General features: G+C 39.2%; 1 protein-coding gene across 1 annotated transcript in view; it reads left to right on the top strand.

Moving 5' to 3' along the window:
• Positions 1–166: 166 nt before the first annotated feature.
• The window catches only part of gsk3ba (glycogen synthase kinase 3 beta, genome duplicate a), a 106,814-nt gene continuing 86,214 nt past the window's right edge, over positions 167–20,766 (top strand). The window contains exon 1 of the mRNA XM_052013778.1: positions 167–947. Coding sequence (XP_051869738.1) covers positions 860–947 — 88 coding nt within the window. The 5' untranslated portion in view covers positions 167–859. The remainder of the gene's footprint in view (positions 948–20,766) is intronic.

Raw genomic sequence — 20,766 nt, 5'->3', positions numbered from 1 at the left:
GATTCCGATTGGTTTGAGTCAGCGGCACTTCGCGGAGCTCGTGCCTTTCCGTCATCGCATTCGTATGACCGATCGCGGAATTTCATTGGCTGGCGAAGACAAACGAGGAGGGGGGAAGAGCAATTCGAGGCTGACGGACAGTTTCCCCGTCGCTGTCAGTCAACCGAACTTGATAAGTATCTTAAGCAACACCCACCCTCACCAATTGGCTATGGGTGCAGCCAGAGTGACGCTAATATCTTCGACGCTCTCTGTGAATGGTTACTCCCCAAAGTCAATCATCACGCCCCGGTACCAAGTTAGATTGACCAAGAGGTTACAGCTGCAGTAAGAGGGAGAAAGAGCTAGGCAAAAAAATAGTACAAAGACAGCCGAGTGAATTAGGGAGGGGTTTTAACCGTTTTAATTTGGGTAAGAACACGGGTTTTCCCCTCAGAAATCGTTTTAATTTTTTATCGTCTGATAAATGAGGTGCGAATGGGCTTTTAAAGTCTGAAAAAAATAAGTCGAGAAATTAAAAGAAAAAAATTACCTCAGGATTGAATTGAACTGAAGGATCCGCCATGGCAGGAACCACCACCACCACCACCACCACCATCATCATCACCACCATCCTGCATTGAGCTCAGTCAAGATCAATGTAGAGCTCTGAAATTATTCAGATTTATTTCTGGCGATTCGTTTTGTAAAACGAATAGAAAAAAATATACACAACTAATTTGTCTGGGAGAAATTTACGCGATGAAACCTGGTGGACAGGATTAAAATTAAGAAAGAGGGGAAAGAAAATAAAGGAACATAGAAGAGTCTTTTAAAAAAAATATATGTTTGAAAAATTAGATGTCGCTTTAAAATAATCATGAGTGGTCGACCCAGGACAACGTCTTTTGCTGAGAGCTGCAAACCTGTGCAGCAGCCGTCTGCTTTTGGGAGCATGAAAGTCAGCAGTAAGTACATTTTAACGAAATCATTTTTCTTTATATTTTAGCTTCATCATCTTGGAAATATCATCAGTCGAGCGAATAATCGATTTCGTGATCAATAATAGGTTGGTTAATTAGGTAACATCCTCTGTTAATTTAGAAAAATAAAGACTGGCCTGGCCTGGCCTAGCCTGGTCTTCTGCCTCCGATCATAAAGATTTCTGATCACAAGCCATTATTCATAAACATTTTATGTCCGTCTAGTTAAAATCCATAAAAAAGTTTAATTTGTTCAATGATTAAATGAAACTAGTAGTGGACTTTTTCTTTTAACTTGGTGAACAGTTAGTCTTACCATTAACATGAATGTCCATTTCACATTTCTAATTATTCCTAAAGCGGTTGGAATGGATTTCTGACATTGCTGACGGGAGCAAGTATCAGAATAACTTTATTGAACAACCAATCAATTTTGACAATATTTTGATGTCCCATTTTCAGCCTTTTCTGTATCTACATATACCAGATTGGTTAGAGCTGCAATAACTTAATAAATGATAAGGAATTTCATTATCAAGTGCTATTCAGTTCTTTTAACTTGTCTATTGTTTGAGTTGATTTATTTTAACGATTCACCCTTTGAAATATAGTATCATTGGTTAACTTTGAGTTTTGTTAGATATGTTAAATAGGCTTTATATCGTAAGAGTATTATCTTTGGGAGATTTGTTCTCAATTTTTCATTTGTGAAAATGCAATGCATTGTAAGGAAATATTAGTAAAATGTTATCGGTTAATTTTCTGCAGTTCACCATTATTTCACTATTTTTGTTAACAAAGAGTAAAGCAAAATTTAATTAAAAGTTGACTACTTAATTGATGAGCATCATTGGTAGTGTGACCTCTATGCTGCAGATGTGCAACCCACAAATTCCCCATCATCATGAATGTTAAAGGAACATTTGTGGCTGATGTGAGGAGTGGGTATGTAAGAATCATTTGTCATAATGGACTTTAAAGTTGAAAATTTGAGAATTTTCCACAGTTCACATTTCATAATATTCATTTTTATAAGAAAGGCCGTGACTCTGACTTCATGTATCCAGAAATTAATATTAGAATCCAGTTTTTCATAATTTTAATGAAAATTGTTATAAATTTCTATCTTCCAAAAGTGGCGAACTGCAACTTTACTTTTGTGAGGATGTGTATTGAAAGTAGTCATTTTTATGCCAGAGTCAGAAAACTTCAAACTTAACTGGGCTTCTTTATAGATTTTAAAACAGTAGGCTTAATTTCTTTTAGAGGAGGATAAGGAAAGACGACATTGTCAAATGTTTTCAGATACAAAAGTTCTACTCAAAGTATTCATCTTTTGTCTCTAAGCGTGAAAGCAGGGCATTTTATAGAAGAGCAGGTAAAATTGCCTAATACCATGTAGTTAAGTTAAATAAACCAAGAGACTTAAGCTGGATCTATGATCTCTGTTAGTTTATAATCTTGGCCAAGAAGTAGTTGCTGTGTGACTGTTGGCTTCAGTACTACCAAGATAATGTGGGAAAATAGCTAAGCTTTATGCTACTGATTTGATTTCCTGCAGTCCTTTTGTAAGTACTTGTCTTTTTCCACTTTTGAGACTTGCACTTCAAATCTGATGTGAGTAACCCATTGCTGACACCATTGCTTTTCCCCCAACCCCTTTCATTCCCCTCCTTTTTTCCTTTAAGGGGTTGCTTTGGTTTCCTAATAATTCCAGTAGAGATTGGGGAAATACATAAACCTACATGTCCCAAGCTATCCTCATGCATTGTATTAATGAGGCACTTATAATCAGTGAGCTTGATGTATGTGTTTGTTTATTATATGAGTACATTTATTGAAACATTAAGTCACTACCCAATTCTCAGAAATTGCTAATAGCTCATTCATTAATGACAAGGCAATGGTAAATGTGGTACTGTTAACTTGTAGTTCAAGGATTTTCATACATATTCTTACTTCTCAAATTAGGCCTGTTTAACTTCATTTTGAAGTAATAGTAATCACTCAGTGGAAATTTATAAAATAATAAGCTGTAATAAAATATGTATCACAGTTTCTATCTATTACTGGAACATAAGCAAGAAAGAGGAGTGCTGCTGATTTTTAAGCCTTTTAAACCTTTTGAATTGGAGGTGAATGTTAATTCATTTAATAGATTTTGTGCATGTTTTTTGTTGCAGAACCGATGAAGTAAAAAATTTTGGTTGAGTTTTCAGTTTATCTGTTTATTTATCAAGAGAACATTGGAGACAGCCAAATATTATCATTAGGTTAAATACAATTGAGTTAAATGAGGCATATTACAGTATTAATGTTTTTGTAAAGAACGATTTTGGAAAAAAATTATTTAATTCATCAATTCCAGTAGGATTAAGCAATACAAACGCAAAGGTCTGAGGTTGATCGTGGATTTGTGTTGAATCTTTTAATGTTTGGCACTGCAGTTGCCATTAGTGCTCTCAGTTTGGGGATGGGAAGATCAACCAAGCTTCCAGATCTCAATCATTATCCAGAAATTCCTGGTCACTTTCTGGAGGTGCACATACAAGGACTAAATTGCACTCCATCTATCATTTCTTAAATGGCTCCTCGTGCTCCACAACAGGAGTAATAAAAAAGGACATGGATGTGTTGGGACAGAGAGAAAATGTGGAAATTATGGATATTGAAAATAATTCTAATGTTTTAAAATTGTATTTCAGTTGGCAAATAAGCAGTTAATTGGCTATGGTAATGTTTATTCATTCTTGGCCATATTGACTGTTTGACCTTGTCTTCAGAAGTTTTCAAATACTGGTGTACCCTTTATTTTCATGTTATTTTTCTTCTGCTCAGTTTACTCAATAACTTTCACTTGACATCTTGTAGCTCATATTACAGTTACACGTTGGTGCAGAAATGACAAGTATTGTCAATATCTCAATAAGTTGTTTATTTTTGCCGACTTCTATTTGCCTTACTGTTACAATATTTTTATTGGGATTCCTGTCTGCAGATTGACTTGGTTTTAAAGTATTTGTCTTGCTAATGTTTCATTTGAAATGTAACGTGATTTAAAACTGATTATTAACATTAATAACGTGGGCGATAATTGAATTTTCCATTGTTTTTTGATCTTGAGAGGAGAAAAATGGGTGACTCCTTTTATTGCCATTGAATGGCCTTTACTGAAAAGTCCATGCACTTGGATGTTAGTTAAGGAAATCATATTAAGCTTTCATCCCCTCCTTCGTTAGATAATTTTCAGTGGCCATTATTAAATAGTTGGGTGAGGTGGTGAAAATGTCAGGGCCAGGTGCTTAGGCTCTGCTTTGTTGGAGGTAGTCATTATCTGAAGTATGGTGAAAACGCTACTTGGAACTTAGCCCAACCTGAATATTCTCCAGGTTTTGTTGCATGTGGGCATGAGCTGCTCTTGTTATCTGAGGAATTGTGAATAGAAATGAGTGCTGTGATGACCATGGACATTCCATACCTGACAGAATGGAGGGAAGTTGAAGCAAATGAAAATGGATGTAGCTTTGAGGAATTTGTGCAGCAGTACCTTGAGGCTAAGATGATTGGGATCCAACAGCCAGTATCACCTTTATTTATGTCAGCAATGAAGACATCAGGTGGAAAGTTAGAGTAGAATAAATGAAAGTCTGTAAAAACCATTCAACCCATTATATCTGTCCTGGTTGAAAAAGAGCAATCTTGACTAATCCTACATTCAAGCACTCGGTTTACGGCTGTGCAAATCGCATCACTTTCTGAGTACATATCCAAGTACTTTTTAAATGTGATGACTGTCTCTGCCTTTTGCTATTTCACACAATGAGTTTGAGATCACCCTCTGGGTGAATATTTTTCCTTGTTTCCTCTCTAATAATTATTTTAAATCTATGCCCCTTATTTTATCATCCCCGCTAAAGGAAATAGTCTTTCCAACTTGTACTTGTTAGGTCTGTTGATTTTTGTACACCTCAATCAAGTCTCTTCTTGGCTGTTCAAAAGAAATCAATACTAGCTAATCGAATCTTCCAGACTTGGCAATACCCTCATAAGTCTGCATTGTCCATCTCCAGTGAAGCCACATCTTTCCTGAAATATGGTTACCAAACTTTGTGCTTTACACAGTACTAGAACAAACACCATGCTCTGGTATTCAATCCATTGTCTAATAAAGGAAAGCATTCTGTATGCCATGTTAATCACCTTATTGACTTCCCATTGTACTTTTAAAGGACCTGTGGATAAACATTCCAAGGTCCCTTTGTTCTTCCATACCTCTCAATAACGTCCATTTATTGTATATTTCCTTGCCCTGTTGTACCTTCTCGCATTGCACTTCCTTGCATAGTCTCTGATTAAGTTCCCCTTGCCCCTTTTCTACCCAACTGACCAGACAATTTATACAGAGTCCTAGAATTGTACAACACAGAAATGGGCCCTTTGTCCCAATACGAACTTGCAGAGCACTTTGCCCATCTATACTAATCCCATTTGCCCACATTAGGACCATAACCATCTATATCTTGCCTATTTAAGTCATCAAGATGTACTGCATAGAAACAGGCCCTTCAGCCCACCACGTCAATGCTGACCATCATACCTATCTATACTAATCCCACTTGCCTGTGTTAATTCCATTTCCTTCTATGCCTTTCTCTTTCAAAAACCTATCCAGATACTCTTGACTGTTATTACTGTTCCTGCCTCCACCACCTCCTCTGGCAGCTCATTCCAGATACCAACTACTCTTTGTGTGAATCATTTACCCCTCGTATCTCCTAAGACCCTCTTCCCTGAACCTAGGTCCTCTAGTTTCAGACACCCCTACTATGGGAAACAGACTCTGGCCATCTATACCTCTCATAATTTCATGTAGCTCTATCCTGTTACCTCTCAGCTTCTTTTGCTCTAGGGAAAATAGACCCAGCCTATCCAATATCTCCTTATAACTCAAGCCCTCCAATCCAGGCAACATTTTTGTGAATCATTTATGCAGCTTCTCTAGCTTAATCACGTTTCCCATAGTGTGGCAATCCAAGTGTAGCCTAACCAACATTTTGTATATCTGTAATGTGATGCTCCAACTGATGAAGGCAAGCTGGCATATTCCACCTTCACTATCCTATCTACCTTTGTTGCTACTTTCAGGGATCTTATACTTGTACTCCTAGGTTTTCCATTCAACCACACTCCCCAGGGCCCTGCCATTCACTGTGTACGTCCTGCCTTCGGTTAACATCCCGAAATGCATCACTTTGCACTTGTGAGAGTCATATTCCGTCTGCCATACCTTTGCCTGCTTTCCTATTTGATAAATATCCTGTTGTAACTTTAGGCAATCTTTTCACATCCACAGTACCATCAATTTTGGTGTCATCTGCAAACACAGTAATCATGCCACCTACATTCTCATCCAAATCATTAATATATGTAACAAATGATAGAGGACACAGCTGTGGCACACCAAAAGATATTTGAACAAGTTCATAGTTTGGAAAGGTTTACAGGGATATGGGCCTAATGGAGGCAAATGGGATTAGCTCAGGAAGGCACCCTGGTCTGCATGGATGAGTTGGGTCAAAGGACCTGTTTCCACTCTTTCCAGTGGTCACAGCTTCCCACTTGCCAGATGTCCCTTTGCCTGCAAAAAGCCTCTCCCAATCAACTTCTGAGAGTTCCTTTCTGATGTTGTCAAAATTGGCCTCACCCCAATTTAGGACTTTAACTTGAGGACTAATCTTGTATTTTTCTATGATTATCTCGGAACTATTAGAATTATGGTCACTGGTTCCAAGTCCTCCCCCACTAACACATCATCCACTTGCCTAGCCTTATTTCCTAAGAGGAGGTAGAATGTTGCTCCTTCCCTAGTAGGGCCATCTACATATTGCTTAAGAAAACTTTCCTGAATGCACTTAATTAATTCTGTCCCATTTAATCTCTTAGCATTAAGGTAGTCACAGTCAATATTGGGGAAGTTGAAAATCACCTACTATTACAACCTTATTATTCCTACACCTATCTGCAATTTCCCTGATATATGCTTCTCTAATTCCCGCTGATCTTGGGGGACCTATAGTTTAATCCCATCAAAGCGATTCCCCCTTTTTCTTATTTCTAGTTTTATCCACATGGCCTTGCTGGATGTTGTTGCCCCCCCCCCCCCAAATATCTTCTCTCAGTACAGCCATGATGTTCTCTCTCGAAATCTTGTCCTCATCTCTTATCTTCATCTCTGTCACACCGGAAGCATTGGTACTCCAAGACATTGAACTAACAGCCAGTCCTGCCCATCCCTTAACCATGTTTCTGTAATAGCTTGGATATCACAATAATGTGTGCTGATCCATGTTCTGAGTTCATCTAACTTACCTGTGAGGCTGCTTGCATTAAGGTAAATGTGTTTTAGCCTACCAGACCTTTCTAACTCCCTGTCTTGCCCCTGCCTAGCCTGCCTACTGGACTTGCTTGCATTAACCTCTATATTTGCTTCATCTTTCTCATCTGATACACTATTGCTTTGTGTCCCACACCCCTGCCAGATGAGTTTAAATCCTCCCAAACAACATAACAAACCTCCCCACAAAGGATATTGGTCCTTCTCCAGTTCAAATGTCCCTCTTGTACAGGTCACTTCTTCCCCAGAAGAAATCCCAATGGTCCAAATAGCTGAAGCAGTCCCACCTCCACCAGCACTTCATTCTTACCCTCATCAATGTGTGACACACGGAATAATCTTGAGATTACAATCTCAGAGGTCCTGCTTTTTAACCCTCTACTTTAACTCCCTATGTTTACTTTGCAGGATTTCATCACTCTTCCTGCCTAGTTGATGGTAACAATATGGACCAAGACCTCGGCTTGCAATCTGCACTGTTAACAATTTGGCCAACTTTTGTATATATAAATCTAAATCATTAATATACATGGTACAAATAGCAAGGGACAAAATACTAAACACTGTGGAACCCCATTTTAGTTATCCTCCTATTCTTCACATATTTATAAGACATCTCTGGATCTTATTTGTTTTTTGTATTTGTTCATATCCTCTTTGCTTTTGTAATTCCCCTTTTGATTTCACTGTTGCACTTTGTATGGTTTTCTAGGCTTTAAGTCCTGGTGTCTGAGATCAACTTCCAATTTTATCATACTCTTTAAGCACCTTGTTGTCATGGAAATATTCTATATTTGGTGGTCTCATGCTTATTTATCCTGTACTGCCCACCCCAAATTTCTTCTTTGAATGCTTTCCAATGTTCTGGGACTAAACTTGCCTTCTGGGACTGTTTCAAATCCACGTATGCTAATTCATGAGTCCAGTAAAGTTGGCCTTGTGGTGAAATAAATCCAGAATTACCCTCCTTGGCTTGCTGCATACTGGCTTAAAAATGTCCTCTTGAATGCAATTTATAAATTCTAGCTGTCTGTACTGACTCTATCCCAACTAATATTAGGACAATTCAAATCCCCCATGATAACTGCCGTAGTATTTTTCCATTTATTCAGAGATCTCCCTCCAGATTTCCTTTTCTATCTCTTTTGAGGTCTACAGTACACTCACAGAAGTGTGATTGCCACTTTTTTGTGTTTTGGTCCAACACATATTGTCTTATTTATTGAGTCTTCTCATGTATCATCTTTCTCACAGCTGTGAATGTTTGTTTAATCAATATTCCCATTTTCCCTATTTTTTATTTCCCCTTCCCCAACCCATATGAAAACTCTGTAACCAGGAGTATTATGCTGCTAGTCCTGTTCAACTGATGATAATATTTAGTTCCTATCATCTACAATTCTTACTAAGGGTAGTTGATGCCACACTCGGTCAAATGCTGCCTTGAGTGAAGAAATGTGACCCTAACTTCAATATCTTTGTCCATGTTCAGATGAGGTCCAGAGGTCTCTGATGAGGTCCAGAGCTGAGTGGTTCCATTGGAGCATTAAGTGGTCAGTTGTAAGCGGTTTATTAATGATGAAGTGTTGCTTAATAGCAGTATCAGCAGTAGAGTTGGTGAATTGAGAGGATTAATGGGGCAGTAATTGCTCGATTGGATTTGCCCTATCTTCTGTGAATAGGACATACAATTTTGCACAAAGTCATGTGTACACCCCTCTTTAGTCCACCAATCACCTCAGATTCCTTTCTCATCAGTCCCCTTCTCCTCTTCATACTGGCCATCTTGCCTCTCCACTCTCAGCCCTGATGCAGGGTTTTGGCCTGAAATGTTGACAATTCCTTTCCTCCCACAGATGTTGCTTCACCCGCTGAGTTCTTCCAGCAGATAGTCTGTTCAGAATCTTTCCTGTTTACATGTCACACAACACATTGGAAGCATTCTCAATGTGAAGGTGGGACTTTTTCACAGGACTTTGTGGTTCTCAGTGATACCAGTACTCTAAAAGGCAGATGCATCTGCTATAGACATTTCAGAAGGTATCATGCAAAAGTCTGTTTCATAGAATTTTATTGGGTCGTGATTAACAGATTAGCATGGATAGAGATCTTTTAAATGGCAAAATAGTTGGAATAAATGGGTCATTTGTAGATTACCATATTGTTACTAGTGGAGTACCACACAGATCAGTACAAGGTACTAGCTATTTGCAATTGTTAGTAATTGCAATTTCCTGGATGAAAAGAGTATAACATTTGCTGAAGGTACAAAGCTGGGAGGGAAAGTGATCTTTGAGGAGTAGGCAAAATGGAGATATCTTTATTAGTCACATGTACATCGAAACACACAGTGAAATACATCTTGCGTAGTTTTCTGGGGGCAGCCCACAAGTGTCCCCACGCTTCCAGCGCCAACATAGCAAATGAGAAATTTTGTATTAAAATTTGCTTTGATGGGAAGAATAGAATGTCAATACGTTTTCCAACGGTGAGCAACCAATAAACACAAGTGAACCGAGGAATTTTGCTCTACTGGTTCATGGGCACAGAAAATAATTCTTGTTGAAATTATACAAGGTTTTGTTGAGACCACATCTTGATTACTGTGTAAAGTTTGGTTTCTTTGCCTGAAGAAGGAAATACTTGCCTGGAAGTCAATGTATTATAGATTCTGAGGATGGATTTAGTATGATTGGCTATTACTTAAATTGAGAAGAATGAGGGCTGTTCTTGAGATACAAGATTCTGAGAGTGATTGATAGGGTGGAATTCAAAATTGCTTCCTCTCACTGGAATGTCTAGAATTCAAGGATGGGGGATCAGCCATTTAAGATTGCAAATTTATTTACATTTTTTGGAATCTGTACCTCGGAGGAATGTGATTGCTTGGTTGTTGAGTTTATTCATTCTGACATTGTGTTTTTGGACAAAAAGTAGTCAGTGGATTTGGATATTAGGTAAGAAATATCAGGTTCTCTGTGATCTTATTGAATGACAGAGCAGCTTTGAGAGGCCACAGGGCTGCCCCCACTTCTGTTTCTTGTATCTCTTAACAAAGATAGGGGCAAATAAGTTTTGCTTTTGATTTCCTCACCATGTTAGCAGACCTAGTTTGTCAGCTACGTCTTTTAGGACTTGCTCATCAGTGATCTGATCCAGCTATTATTGGTTATGAGCATTGAAATTCCCCAGCCAGCATACATTTGATTACCTCAACACTGCTACCAAGTGATGTTCAATGTAGAGGACTACTGATTTAAGGAAGGAAAGAGGGTGAGTAGATTTCCTTGTCTGAGTTAGTCTTGATATTGTATCAATTTTAGAATACATGAAGTCTAATTTAGGATACTGGAGGCCATGTCTTCTTGATTATATGTCACTGTTTCACCAGATCTGTTAAATATGTTTTGCCAATGAGGCGAGGCATGGGCAGAGATCATCTGTCTGGAATCTAGTGTTAGCTGATGTGTATAAATGTGCGAGCATGACTATCAGGCTATTGCTTGACCAATCTGTGGGTTAGCGCTTGTATTTTGCTAAAAATCTTCAGATGTCCCAAAGGAGGACTTTGCAAAATTTGCCTAGGTTGGATTTTTCTTTATCATGGTTGCATTAGATGCGAAGGTTGATGCTTTTTCATTCTTCCGTAAGTAAATTAGATTGGATTTTATGACAGTTGGTGATTTTATGGTTGCGTAGTGTTGTATTGGGGTTACTGTAAACAAAAAGTGTTTTGAATGTTACATTCATGTGCGATAATTTTTATTTCACTCAAAAATAAATCATTTCCACCTCAGATTTTCCCCAGTCTTGAAATCAAAGTAATGTTCACTGTTTTACACTGGGGCTTCTTTGCTTCATAATGTTATGGTTTTCGAATCGGTAAGTGTTCAGTGAAATTGAAGCACCAGCAGCTGCCTGTCCTTAGCAACAAAAAAAGTTACCAAAATATTCAGTGTAAATTAATATCGTCACTACAGCAGGCTCCTCACTTCAGTTGTACATTTGTTGGATCATGGAAAGTAATTGTTAACTTGGAATATTAATACTTTGCTAATATTGTGCACAAAACTTTAGAATTAATTAAAACCACCATAAAATTGAGCTGTTGCATAGAAAGGTTTGTGTTGAGACTCATTTCCTAGTAAGTGATGGGATACAATCTGTGAAATGATGGGCAATGTGGTTTTGCTTTTGTGCACCTCGAGCGAGGGCTACTTTCTTTTTGAGATGAAAACTGGACATGTAAACGTTGGAGCAGAAGTAAGGTCTTGAATTAAATCCAGTTAAATGAAGGCTAATTTTGTCCGTTTACCAACCTCAATTCTATATCCATTGGTACATTTTTATTTGGCAATGGTATTACTACCTGTTTTCAAATTTTCAATTAATCTGTTTCATTGTTACCCTTTTGTATGAACATGTTTCCCTACAAAGATTTACTTCATCTACTATAACAATTGATTATCACTTGATAACTCTTTGACATATGAACAGAGGTTGAGCTGGTTTTGCCTATGCTGATTGGAATTTAGAAGAATGAGAGGTGATCTTATTGAAACACACAAGCTTCTAAGCAGATTGATTTGTGTGGGTGCTAAGAGAATGTTTTCCCTAAATGGTGTATTCAAAACTTGGGGCCATAGTTTCAGAATAAAGGGGTTGCTAATTTAAGACAGATGAAGAGTTTCTTCCGAGATCCGTGGAGCTGGACTCATTGAATACATTCAAGGCAGGGACTGACACAGATTTGAACTTTAAAGGAGTAAAGGTAAATGTGGAAATGGCAGGAAACTGGTGTTGAAGCCAAGTGTGGATCCACCATGATTTCAGTGAATTGCAGAGAAGATGCAAGAGGCTGATTGGCCTAATCCCGCTCCCATTTCTTATGTTCTTAACAAAATACAATGACTCTTTGTGGGTATGAGCTGATTCATATTGATAGGGTGTGACTAGTGTCCTGTCTGTGGTGGAAACACAATCTTTCACTGCATTTAGAAACAATTGGAAGGTGGGTTTGAAAATACAATATATCCAAGTGTGCCAATTACAAGGAGTACAAAGCATTGAATTCAAAAGCTAATGTGTGTTGGCCTTAGTATTTAGTCTGGTCTGCATAGAAGATCTGCTAAAGCCATACAAGCCTTGGTTAGACCACATTTGGAGTATTATTAGAATACAATTTTTGTCAGATAAATGTTGGATTAGCTGTCTCATGTAAATTGATTTTAAACAAAATCTTCCAAAATTAATAATCCAAATAATTAATTACAACAAAGTTTTCACAATGGAGCTATCATCCCAAAGATGTTAGTGCTCCCTTTGGGTCTTGGGTCTGCACAGCAGTGGACCATCTCCCTTTGCTCTTAAGAGATTGGTCTATTCAGAAAAGCCCATCAGTTTATCAGTAGTAGTTCTTGCTTGATAGCGCTGCTGCTATTTGAAATGTTTTCTTCACAAGCATTAGGTTGCTGTTGCAAGCAGGTGCACATGATAAAGTCAGAATATACCCAACCAATGATGACTGAGGCCTTCTCTCCCTTGAGGGCCTGATTCTTGGGAGCAGCAGCATCATGTATATCATGCCATAACTTCCTTCACTTTTCTCATTGCCGTTTGCTGAACTGGCATAGGAAAATGAGACGTATGCTTGTATCACAGGTGCTATGACTTTAAAACAGCAGTGATAATTGCTGAACAGCAGGCTACTGACATGACCACTTTGATCTGGCCAAGAATTAGTCCAAGAATTGTGTTTGTTTGATGCAGTTCATCACTGCCTTTGACAAAATAATGATTTGCATCAAGACACTAATGGTGCCATTCATAAGTCAGGAGAATATAGAAATATTTACAGTAGACTTCAGCCTGATTAAAATAGGCAAGATTTATCACTTCCTGGTTCAAGCATATTTATCTCTGTATTTTGACAGGTGAATATATATAGCTATTAATAGTGTACTGTTGTCATTAAATTTTCTGCCTCCTTGTCCCAGATTTTCTGCAGTCCTAAAATTTAAGTCTGTAAAAAAAAGTTAAGCAGATTCCTGAAGTTAAACACAGATATTTCCTGTTTAAATTATAAAAGAATTAAAGATGGCAATATCAAGCCAAAGAATTGAGAGTAGTTATGGACACCCTATATTAGCTCTGGAGAGAATGTAACACATTTAGCAAATCGTTACCTGGACTCTAAGGGAAATTCCCTGCAGTTGATTCCTCATGGTAACTGATGTTGAGAAAGGTGAAATGCACGTCACAGAGATCACAAGCTGTTTATGGGCACTCTTGAGATCAGCAGCAAGCATTATCACCTCATTAATGGCAAACCCCAAGCCTGAGTACCTAGCAGTCCAACATTATATGGAAGCGTGATTAACTTTAAGTGTATTATTAACTATTTTCCCTAAGCTTGTTTATGATAAGTTTATTAATATTTTTCTTTGGTTTAAATTTTTCAAATTCAAACAGAATGTCGATGGAAATTGTGTGCTTTTGAATTTCTTTCAGTAATTTTGAATGATTAAGTCAAGACCACAAATCACAGTTATGTCAATATGGTATATACCCAACTGAACATAATATAAGAAATAGGAGCAGGAGTAGGCCATCTTGCCCATTGAGCCCGCTCCGCCATTCAATAAGATCATGGCTGATCTGGCCATGGATTTGGATGCACCTACCTGCCTTTTCCCCATAATCCTTAGTTCACCTACTATGCAAAAAAGTAGCCTCTGCTGCTTCCCTGGGAAGAGAATTCCATAGATTTGGTACTCTCTGGGAAAAGCAGTTTCTCTTCATCTCCATCCTAAATCTATTCCCCCAAATCTTGAAGCTATATCCCCTTAGTTCTAGTCTCACCTACCAGTGGAAACAACCTTCCTGCCTCTATCTTATCGTATCTTTCCCTTTCATAATTTTATGTTTCTGTAAGATCCCCTCTCATTCTTCTGAATTCCAGCGAGTATAGTCCCATGCGACTCAATCTCTCCTCATAGGCTAACTCCCTCATCTCTGGAATCAACCTGATGAACCGCCTCCAAAGCCAGTATATCTTTCCTCCAGAAAGGAGACCAGAACTGCATGCAGTACTCCAGGTACGGCCTCACCGGTACCCTGTACAGTTGCAGCATAACCTCCCTGCTCTTAAATTCAATCCCTCTTGCAATGAAAGCCAGCATTCCATTTGCCGCCTTGATAACCTGTTGTACCTGCAAACTAACCTTTTGCTATTCATGCACAAGCACTCCCAAATCCCTCTGTACAACAGCATGCTGCAATCTTTCACCATTTAAATAATAATCTGATCTATTTTTCCTTCCAAAGTGGATAACCTCGCATTTACCAACATTGTACTCCATCCGCCAGACCCTTGCCCACTCACTTAACCTATCTTTATCTCTCTGCAGACTCTCCACATCCTCTGCAAAATTTGCTTTTCCATTCAATTTGGTGTCATCAGCAAACTTAGATACTCGGTCCCCTCTTCCAAATTGTTATTGTGTATCGTGAACAGTTGCGGGCCCAACACTGACCCCTGCGGCACCCCGCTCACCACTGATTGCCAACCAGAGAAACACCTATTTATCCCAACTCTCTGCCTTCTATTGGTTAACCAATCCTCTATCCATGCTAATATTTTACCCCATCTCCATGCATCCTTATCTTATGGATAAGTCTTCTATGTGGCACCTTATTGAACGCCTTCTGGAAATCCAAGTATAAAACATCCACCTGTTGCCCTCTAGCCACTGCGCTCATTATATCCTCAAAGAACTGCAGTAAGTTTGTCAAACAGGACCTGCCCTTCCTGAATCCATGCTGCGTCTGCCTGAGGGAACCACTTCTATTCAGATGTCTCTCTATTTCTTCCTTAATGATAGCTTCATTAGGTATCAAAGGTATCCAGGTATATTGGATAGGTGATTTATGGAAAAAAGGTTAATGATAATGGGACATGGGTAGAAAGTGTGATTAGAACTGTTTGCTCACGTAATGGGAAAAATAGTAAAGTGGATTGATTGGGTTGAACAGACTATTTCCATGTTATCTCAATTTACATCGTTCCATATGTATTTCGTGACAAATAGTGCGTGTTCTGATCCTGTTACTTAAATTTTGTTTTGTATGTTTTGATTAGACTACTGCTTTTGTTTTGAATCGACTGGGGGACAAACTGGTGGAAGTAATGATACAGTCTCACCAGAGCTTTATCACTGTATCTGGAGTGCTGTATTCAGTTGTTGCACTGCATCTCAGGATATAGCATTCTTGGAGAATTTGCATCAGTGATTCATCAGAAATAAACACAGATTTCAAAGTTCAAATTTGCATAGATTGCATAGATTGGGCTTAGATTCATCCATTTCCTCTAAGAGCAAAGGGATAAAACTTGAAAATTAATGCTTGGCCTTTACTCTTTTGTGAAGTACTTCACTCAGAAAGATAGGGATATCTGGAATTCGTTGCCAAAAATGCTGCCATTTCAAAACTAACATTTTTTTTCATTAGATAAGGATATTAAGGAAATGGAATAAATGGGTGGAACTTGGATCCAAAAGAACCGTGACTATATTGAATGGTGGAACAGGTTGAGTACCTGAATAGCTTACTGCTGCTCAATTTGTAGGAATGTAACTGCAGCTGATAACTTAGTCCCAAATGTAAATATTGTTTAAAATTTGCTTGGTTCCATTTATCAGTTCAGCAACAAAGCAGGGCAACAGTAAGCTGCTAGCTGGCTTTGCGGACCATTGCTTAAAATGATGGATATCTACTTTCTCTCCCAATTTTTCAAGTCATGCTTTAATATTATTTTGTTATATTTTTGAATATAACATAACAAATTGGAGTTTGAGTTGGTCTATGGCCTTTTCCATTCAATAAGACCAAAGCTAATTTGATTTTGGCCTCAATGCATTCCTAACTACTTCACATCATCCTTGATTTCCCTATTTATCTATTCCTGCCTTGAATGTAGTTAGTGAGTCTGGCTTCACTGCTCCCTACATAGAGAGTTCTGAAGTTCTCTGCAGATCAAGAATCCTTTTTATTTCTGTCTTAAGTGGGTGACTCCTTATTATGAAACTATGCCTCCTACTTCTGGATCTCCCACGAGGGAACCATTCTCCCAGTGGTTCTTTCTCCACTGAACTTCTCTTGATAAATTTTAAAGATAAATTGGTTTATTATTGTCACATGCACTGAGGTACACTGAAAAATTTGTCTTGCATACCATTCATACAGATCAATTCATTACACAGTGTATTGAGGTAGTACAAGGTAAAACAATAACAATGCAGAATAGTGTTACAGTTACAGACAAAGTGCAGTGCAGGTAGATAATAAGGTGCAAGGTAATAACGAGGTAGACTATGAGGTCAAGAATCCATCTTATCGTACTAAGGCACAGTTCAGTAGTCTTATAACAGTGGGATAGAAGCTTTCCTTTCAGGCTTTTGTATCTTCTGCCCGATGGGAGAGGGGAGAAGAGAGAATGTCTGAGATGGGTGTGGTCTTTGATTATGCTGGCTGCTGTACCGAGGCAGTGAGAAATATAGACCGTGGAGGGGAGGCTGGTTTCCATGATGTGCTGACTGTGTTCACAACTCTCTGCAGTTTCTTGTGGTCATGAGTAGAGCAGTTGCTATACCAAGTTGTGATGCATCTGGATAGGATATTTTCTATGGTGCATCAATAAAAGTATCAAAGGGGATATGCCAAACTTCTTCAGCCTCCTGAGGAAGTAGAGGCACTGGTGAGTTTTCTTGGCTGTAGCATCTACGTGGTTGGACTAGGACAGGCTATTGGTGACGTTCACTCCTAGGAATTTGAAGCTCTCAATGTTCTCGACCTCGGCACAGTTGATATCGATGGGAGCATGTGCACTGCCCCCCTTCCTGAAGTCAATGACCAGCTCTTTTGTTTTGCTGACATTGAGGTGACAAAGCAGTACAATTACACTACACCAATGACTGGTGTCCTTGCACGTGAGGTTCCTTGGCATGCTGTGAGCCCTGTTAGCACACATTAGCGAATGAAAAAAGCAACTCTATTTGTGTCCTCCTGTGGTCCTGCCATAATGTTAACAAAATGCAGTGTAAGAACTCATTTAATTGAAGCATTAGAATCAGGCATAAATCTCTTGAAAGAGTTTGGAATAACATTTCATCACTGTTGTGTCAAACTTTGTAGACACATACTAAGTTTGTAGCCCTTGACTTGCATTTATAAAGCCCTAATTTTCTGTACAGCAAAAGTAAAGGTTAGATTGATGTCAGTGGGGAATGGGAAAACTGAAGACTTAGTCAAAGCATCTGCATAAAGAATGATCTTGGAAGATACAAGGTATATTTTTAAAATTTAAATTTTATTTACAGCGTGGTAACAGGCCCTTCCGGCCCAACGAGTCCGCGCCGCCCATTTTAAACCCAAATTAACCTACCCGTACGTCTTTGCAATGTGGGAGGAAACCGGAGCACCCGGAGGAAACCCACACAGACACGGGAGAACATACAAACTCCTTACAGACAGTGACGGGAATTGAACCCCGATCGCTGGCGCTGTAATAGTGTCGCGCTAACCGCTACGCTGCCGTGTGGTTATATGAAGGGGTAGAGGTATTCAAGTGGGAACTTTCAAGTAATGGGAGCCAAACATTGTAAAAAACCTATCAGCCTGTTGATGCCATATTCATATCCTTGTTCTTGATGGAGGAAAAATTGATGCACAATGAGATGGCTTAAATTGAGGTGCAATTGAAGATCTGGTCACTATTGCTAAGCTTATTTTTGTCCTTAGTGACATCAGGAAGAATGCTAAGGTTGCAAAGATGACATGATGGCCTTTTTACCCTTGCACCCTCAATTAACTTATTACAACATAGGATAAGGCTGTTCGATCCATCAGAGTCTACACCTGCTCCTAGCAGAGCAATGCCATTAGTCCCATTTTCCTCCCCCCCCCCCCTCTGTATTTCCCTACACTCCAACATATAATCTCTTTCACAAACCAATCAGCACCTCTTCATTTCTTTTGCAGCACTGGCCATACCCAAGAGAAAAATATCATGTTTCACTGGTCGGATTTTTGGGCTGAGAATAGGAGTCTTGGTTCCATGCTCCAATGTCTCCAGAAGGCATAAAAGAGAACCAAAATAATAGCAATTATGTAATGCTTTACTCTGACATTGGTATGTGTTTGATTACAGTTTTCCCAGCAGGGAACATAGAAGAGTACAGCACAGGAACAGGCCCTTCGGCCCATGATGTTGTGTAAACTAATTAAACTAGTAATTAAACGCTTAAACCTCTCCCTTCTGCCTACACAATATCCATATCCCTCCATTCTCTGCACACTCATGAGCCTACCTAAGAGCCTTTTAAACACCTCTACCATATTTGCCTCTGCTACCACCCTTGGCAGTGCATTCCAGGCACCTGCCACTCTGTGGGTGGGGGGAGAAAATCCAACACCCTGCACATCCCTTTTGAACTTGCCCCTTCTCAGCTTAAATGCATGGCCTCTAGTATTAGACATTTCGATCCTGGGGAAAAAGATACTGCCTGTCTTTCGTACTATTCTTCTCGTAATCTTGTAAACTTCTGTCAGATCTCCTATCAGCCTCTGCTGTTCTAGAGAAAATGACCCAAGTTTGTCCAACCTCTCCTTATAGCACACACCCTCTAATCCAGGCAGCATCCTTGTAAACCTCTTCTGTACCCTCTCCAAAGCCTCCACATTCTTCCTATAATGGGGCAGCCAGAATTGAATGCAGTATCCCAGATGCAGCCTAAGCAGTTTTATAAAGCTGCAACATAACTTCCTGACTCTTTAACTCAGTGCCTCGAGTAATAACTGGACAAGAAAGCATTAAACTGTCTATTTTATTACTCATGATGTCAAAAATAGCCAGAACCAAAAGTTGCCTGTTGTTGCTTGAGTTCCATGGAATTCGTATTTGAACCAGTCTCTAAATGAACTGTAGTTTGGGCTAAATCCGTGGCTGATTGAACCCAGATTAATCAGCAATATTTCTACAACAAGATAAGGAAAAGCTTGGCAGCCTTAGTTATATACAGAAGGGTTAGTATTGAGTTCTGAATGCCATCACGTTTTGATATAGATTTAAAATCAGTGAAGTACTTGAGGCATACGGAAATTTAGAAAAACACATGGGAATAAAATAGGTTCATCATTTTGAATGTTGCTTGCTTACAGCAACAGGAGCACAAGAGTGCTCATCTCGTTACACCTCCCACTATTTCAATCTATTGTCTTTCAGATAATTTGTCTTCCCTTTATTGTCACCAAAGTTGATAACCTCACATTTATCCACATTATTCTGCATCTTCCATGTATCTGGCCAATCCCTCAATGTGTCAAAGTAACTTGCAGTTTCTCTGCATCCTCCTCAAAGTTCGCCCTCCCACCCAGCTTTGTGTCATCTACAAACCTGGAGATATTACATTTAATTCTCTCATCTAAATCATTAATGTATATTGTGAATAGCAGAGGTCCCAGCACTGATCCCTGTGGTAACACCTGAATGACTGTTTGCCACTCAGGAAAAAGTCATGTTCATCCCTTTGTTTCCTGTTGGCCAACTACTTCTCTATCCATATGAACACTTTGCTCCCAATCAAGAAATTAAGGAGCAGGACCTCAAGGGTAGTAATCTCTGGATTATTCTCAGTGCCATGTGCTAGTGAGGGTAGGAACAGAGAGTCTGAACAGGTAAATGTGTGGCTGAGAACTTGGTGCAGGGTTTCAGGTTTCTGAGTCATTGGGACCTCTTCTGGGACAAGGGTGCAAGGGGGATGGGTTACACGTGAACTGGAGGAGAACCAATATCCTGGCAGAGAGGTTTGTTGCTGCTACCTGGGAGGGTTTAAACTAGATTGGCAGGGGGATGGGAACCAAAGCACCAGGTCACAGAATGGAGGGATTGAAGCTAAGTTAAATTTTGTGAGCAGCAGTACTGTAAGTAAGGATAGGCAGGAGCAGGGGGATATAAACAAAATGACAGATGGATTGGGATGTGTTTATTTCAATGCAAAGAGTATTAAGAGTAAGGGCGATGAATTTAGAGCATGGATCAGTACATGGAACTTTGATGTTGTGGCAGTTACAGAGATCTGGTTGAGAGAGGGATGGGACTGGGTACTTAATGTTCCAGGGTTTTGATGTTTTAGAAGAGGAAGGGGAGAGGTTGCAATACTAGTCAGGGACAATATCACAGCTGCATTCAGAGGAGAAGAAATGGAGGGCTCATCTACTGAGTCTCTATGGGTAGAATAAGAGAAGTGCCATCATTCTGGTGGGTTGAAACAAAAGATCCCCAAATAGCCATGGGGACACTGAGGAGCAGATATGCAGGCAGATTATGGAAAGGAACAAAAACAACAGGGT

This window comes from Pristis pectinata, chromosome 4, assembly GCF_009764475.1.
Source record: "Pristis pectinata isolate sPriPec2 chromosome 4, sPriPec2.1.pri, whole genome shotgun sequence".
Classification (NCBI taxonomy): domain Eukaryota; kingdom Metazoa; phylum Chordata; class Chondrichthyes; order Rhinopristiformes; family Pristidae; genus Pristis; species Pristis pectinata.
The sequence above is the reverse complement of the archived record's forward strand: the minus strand, read 5'-3'. Positions and strand labels throughout refer to the sequence as shown.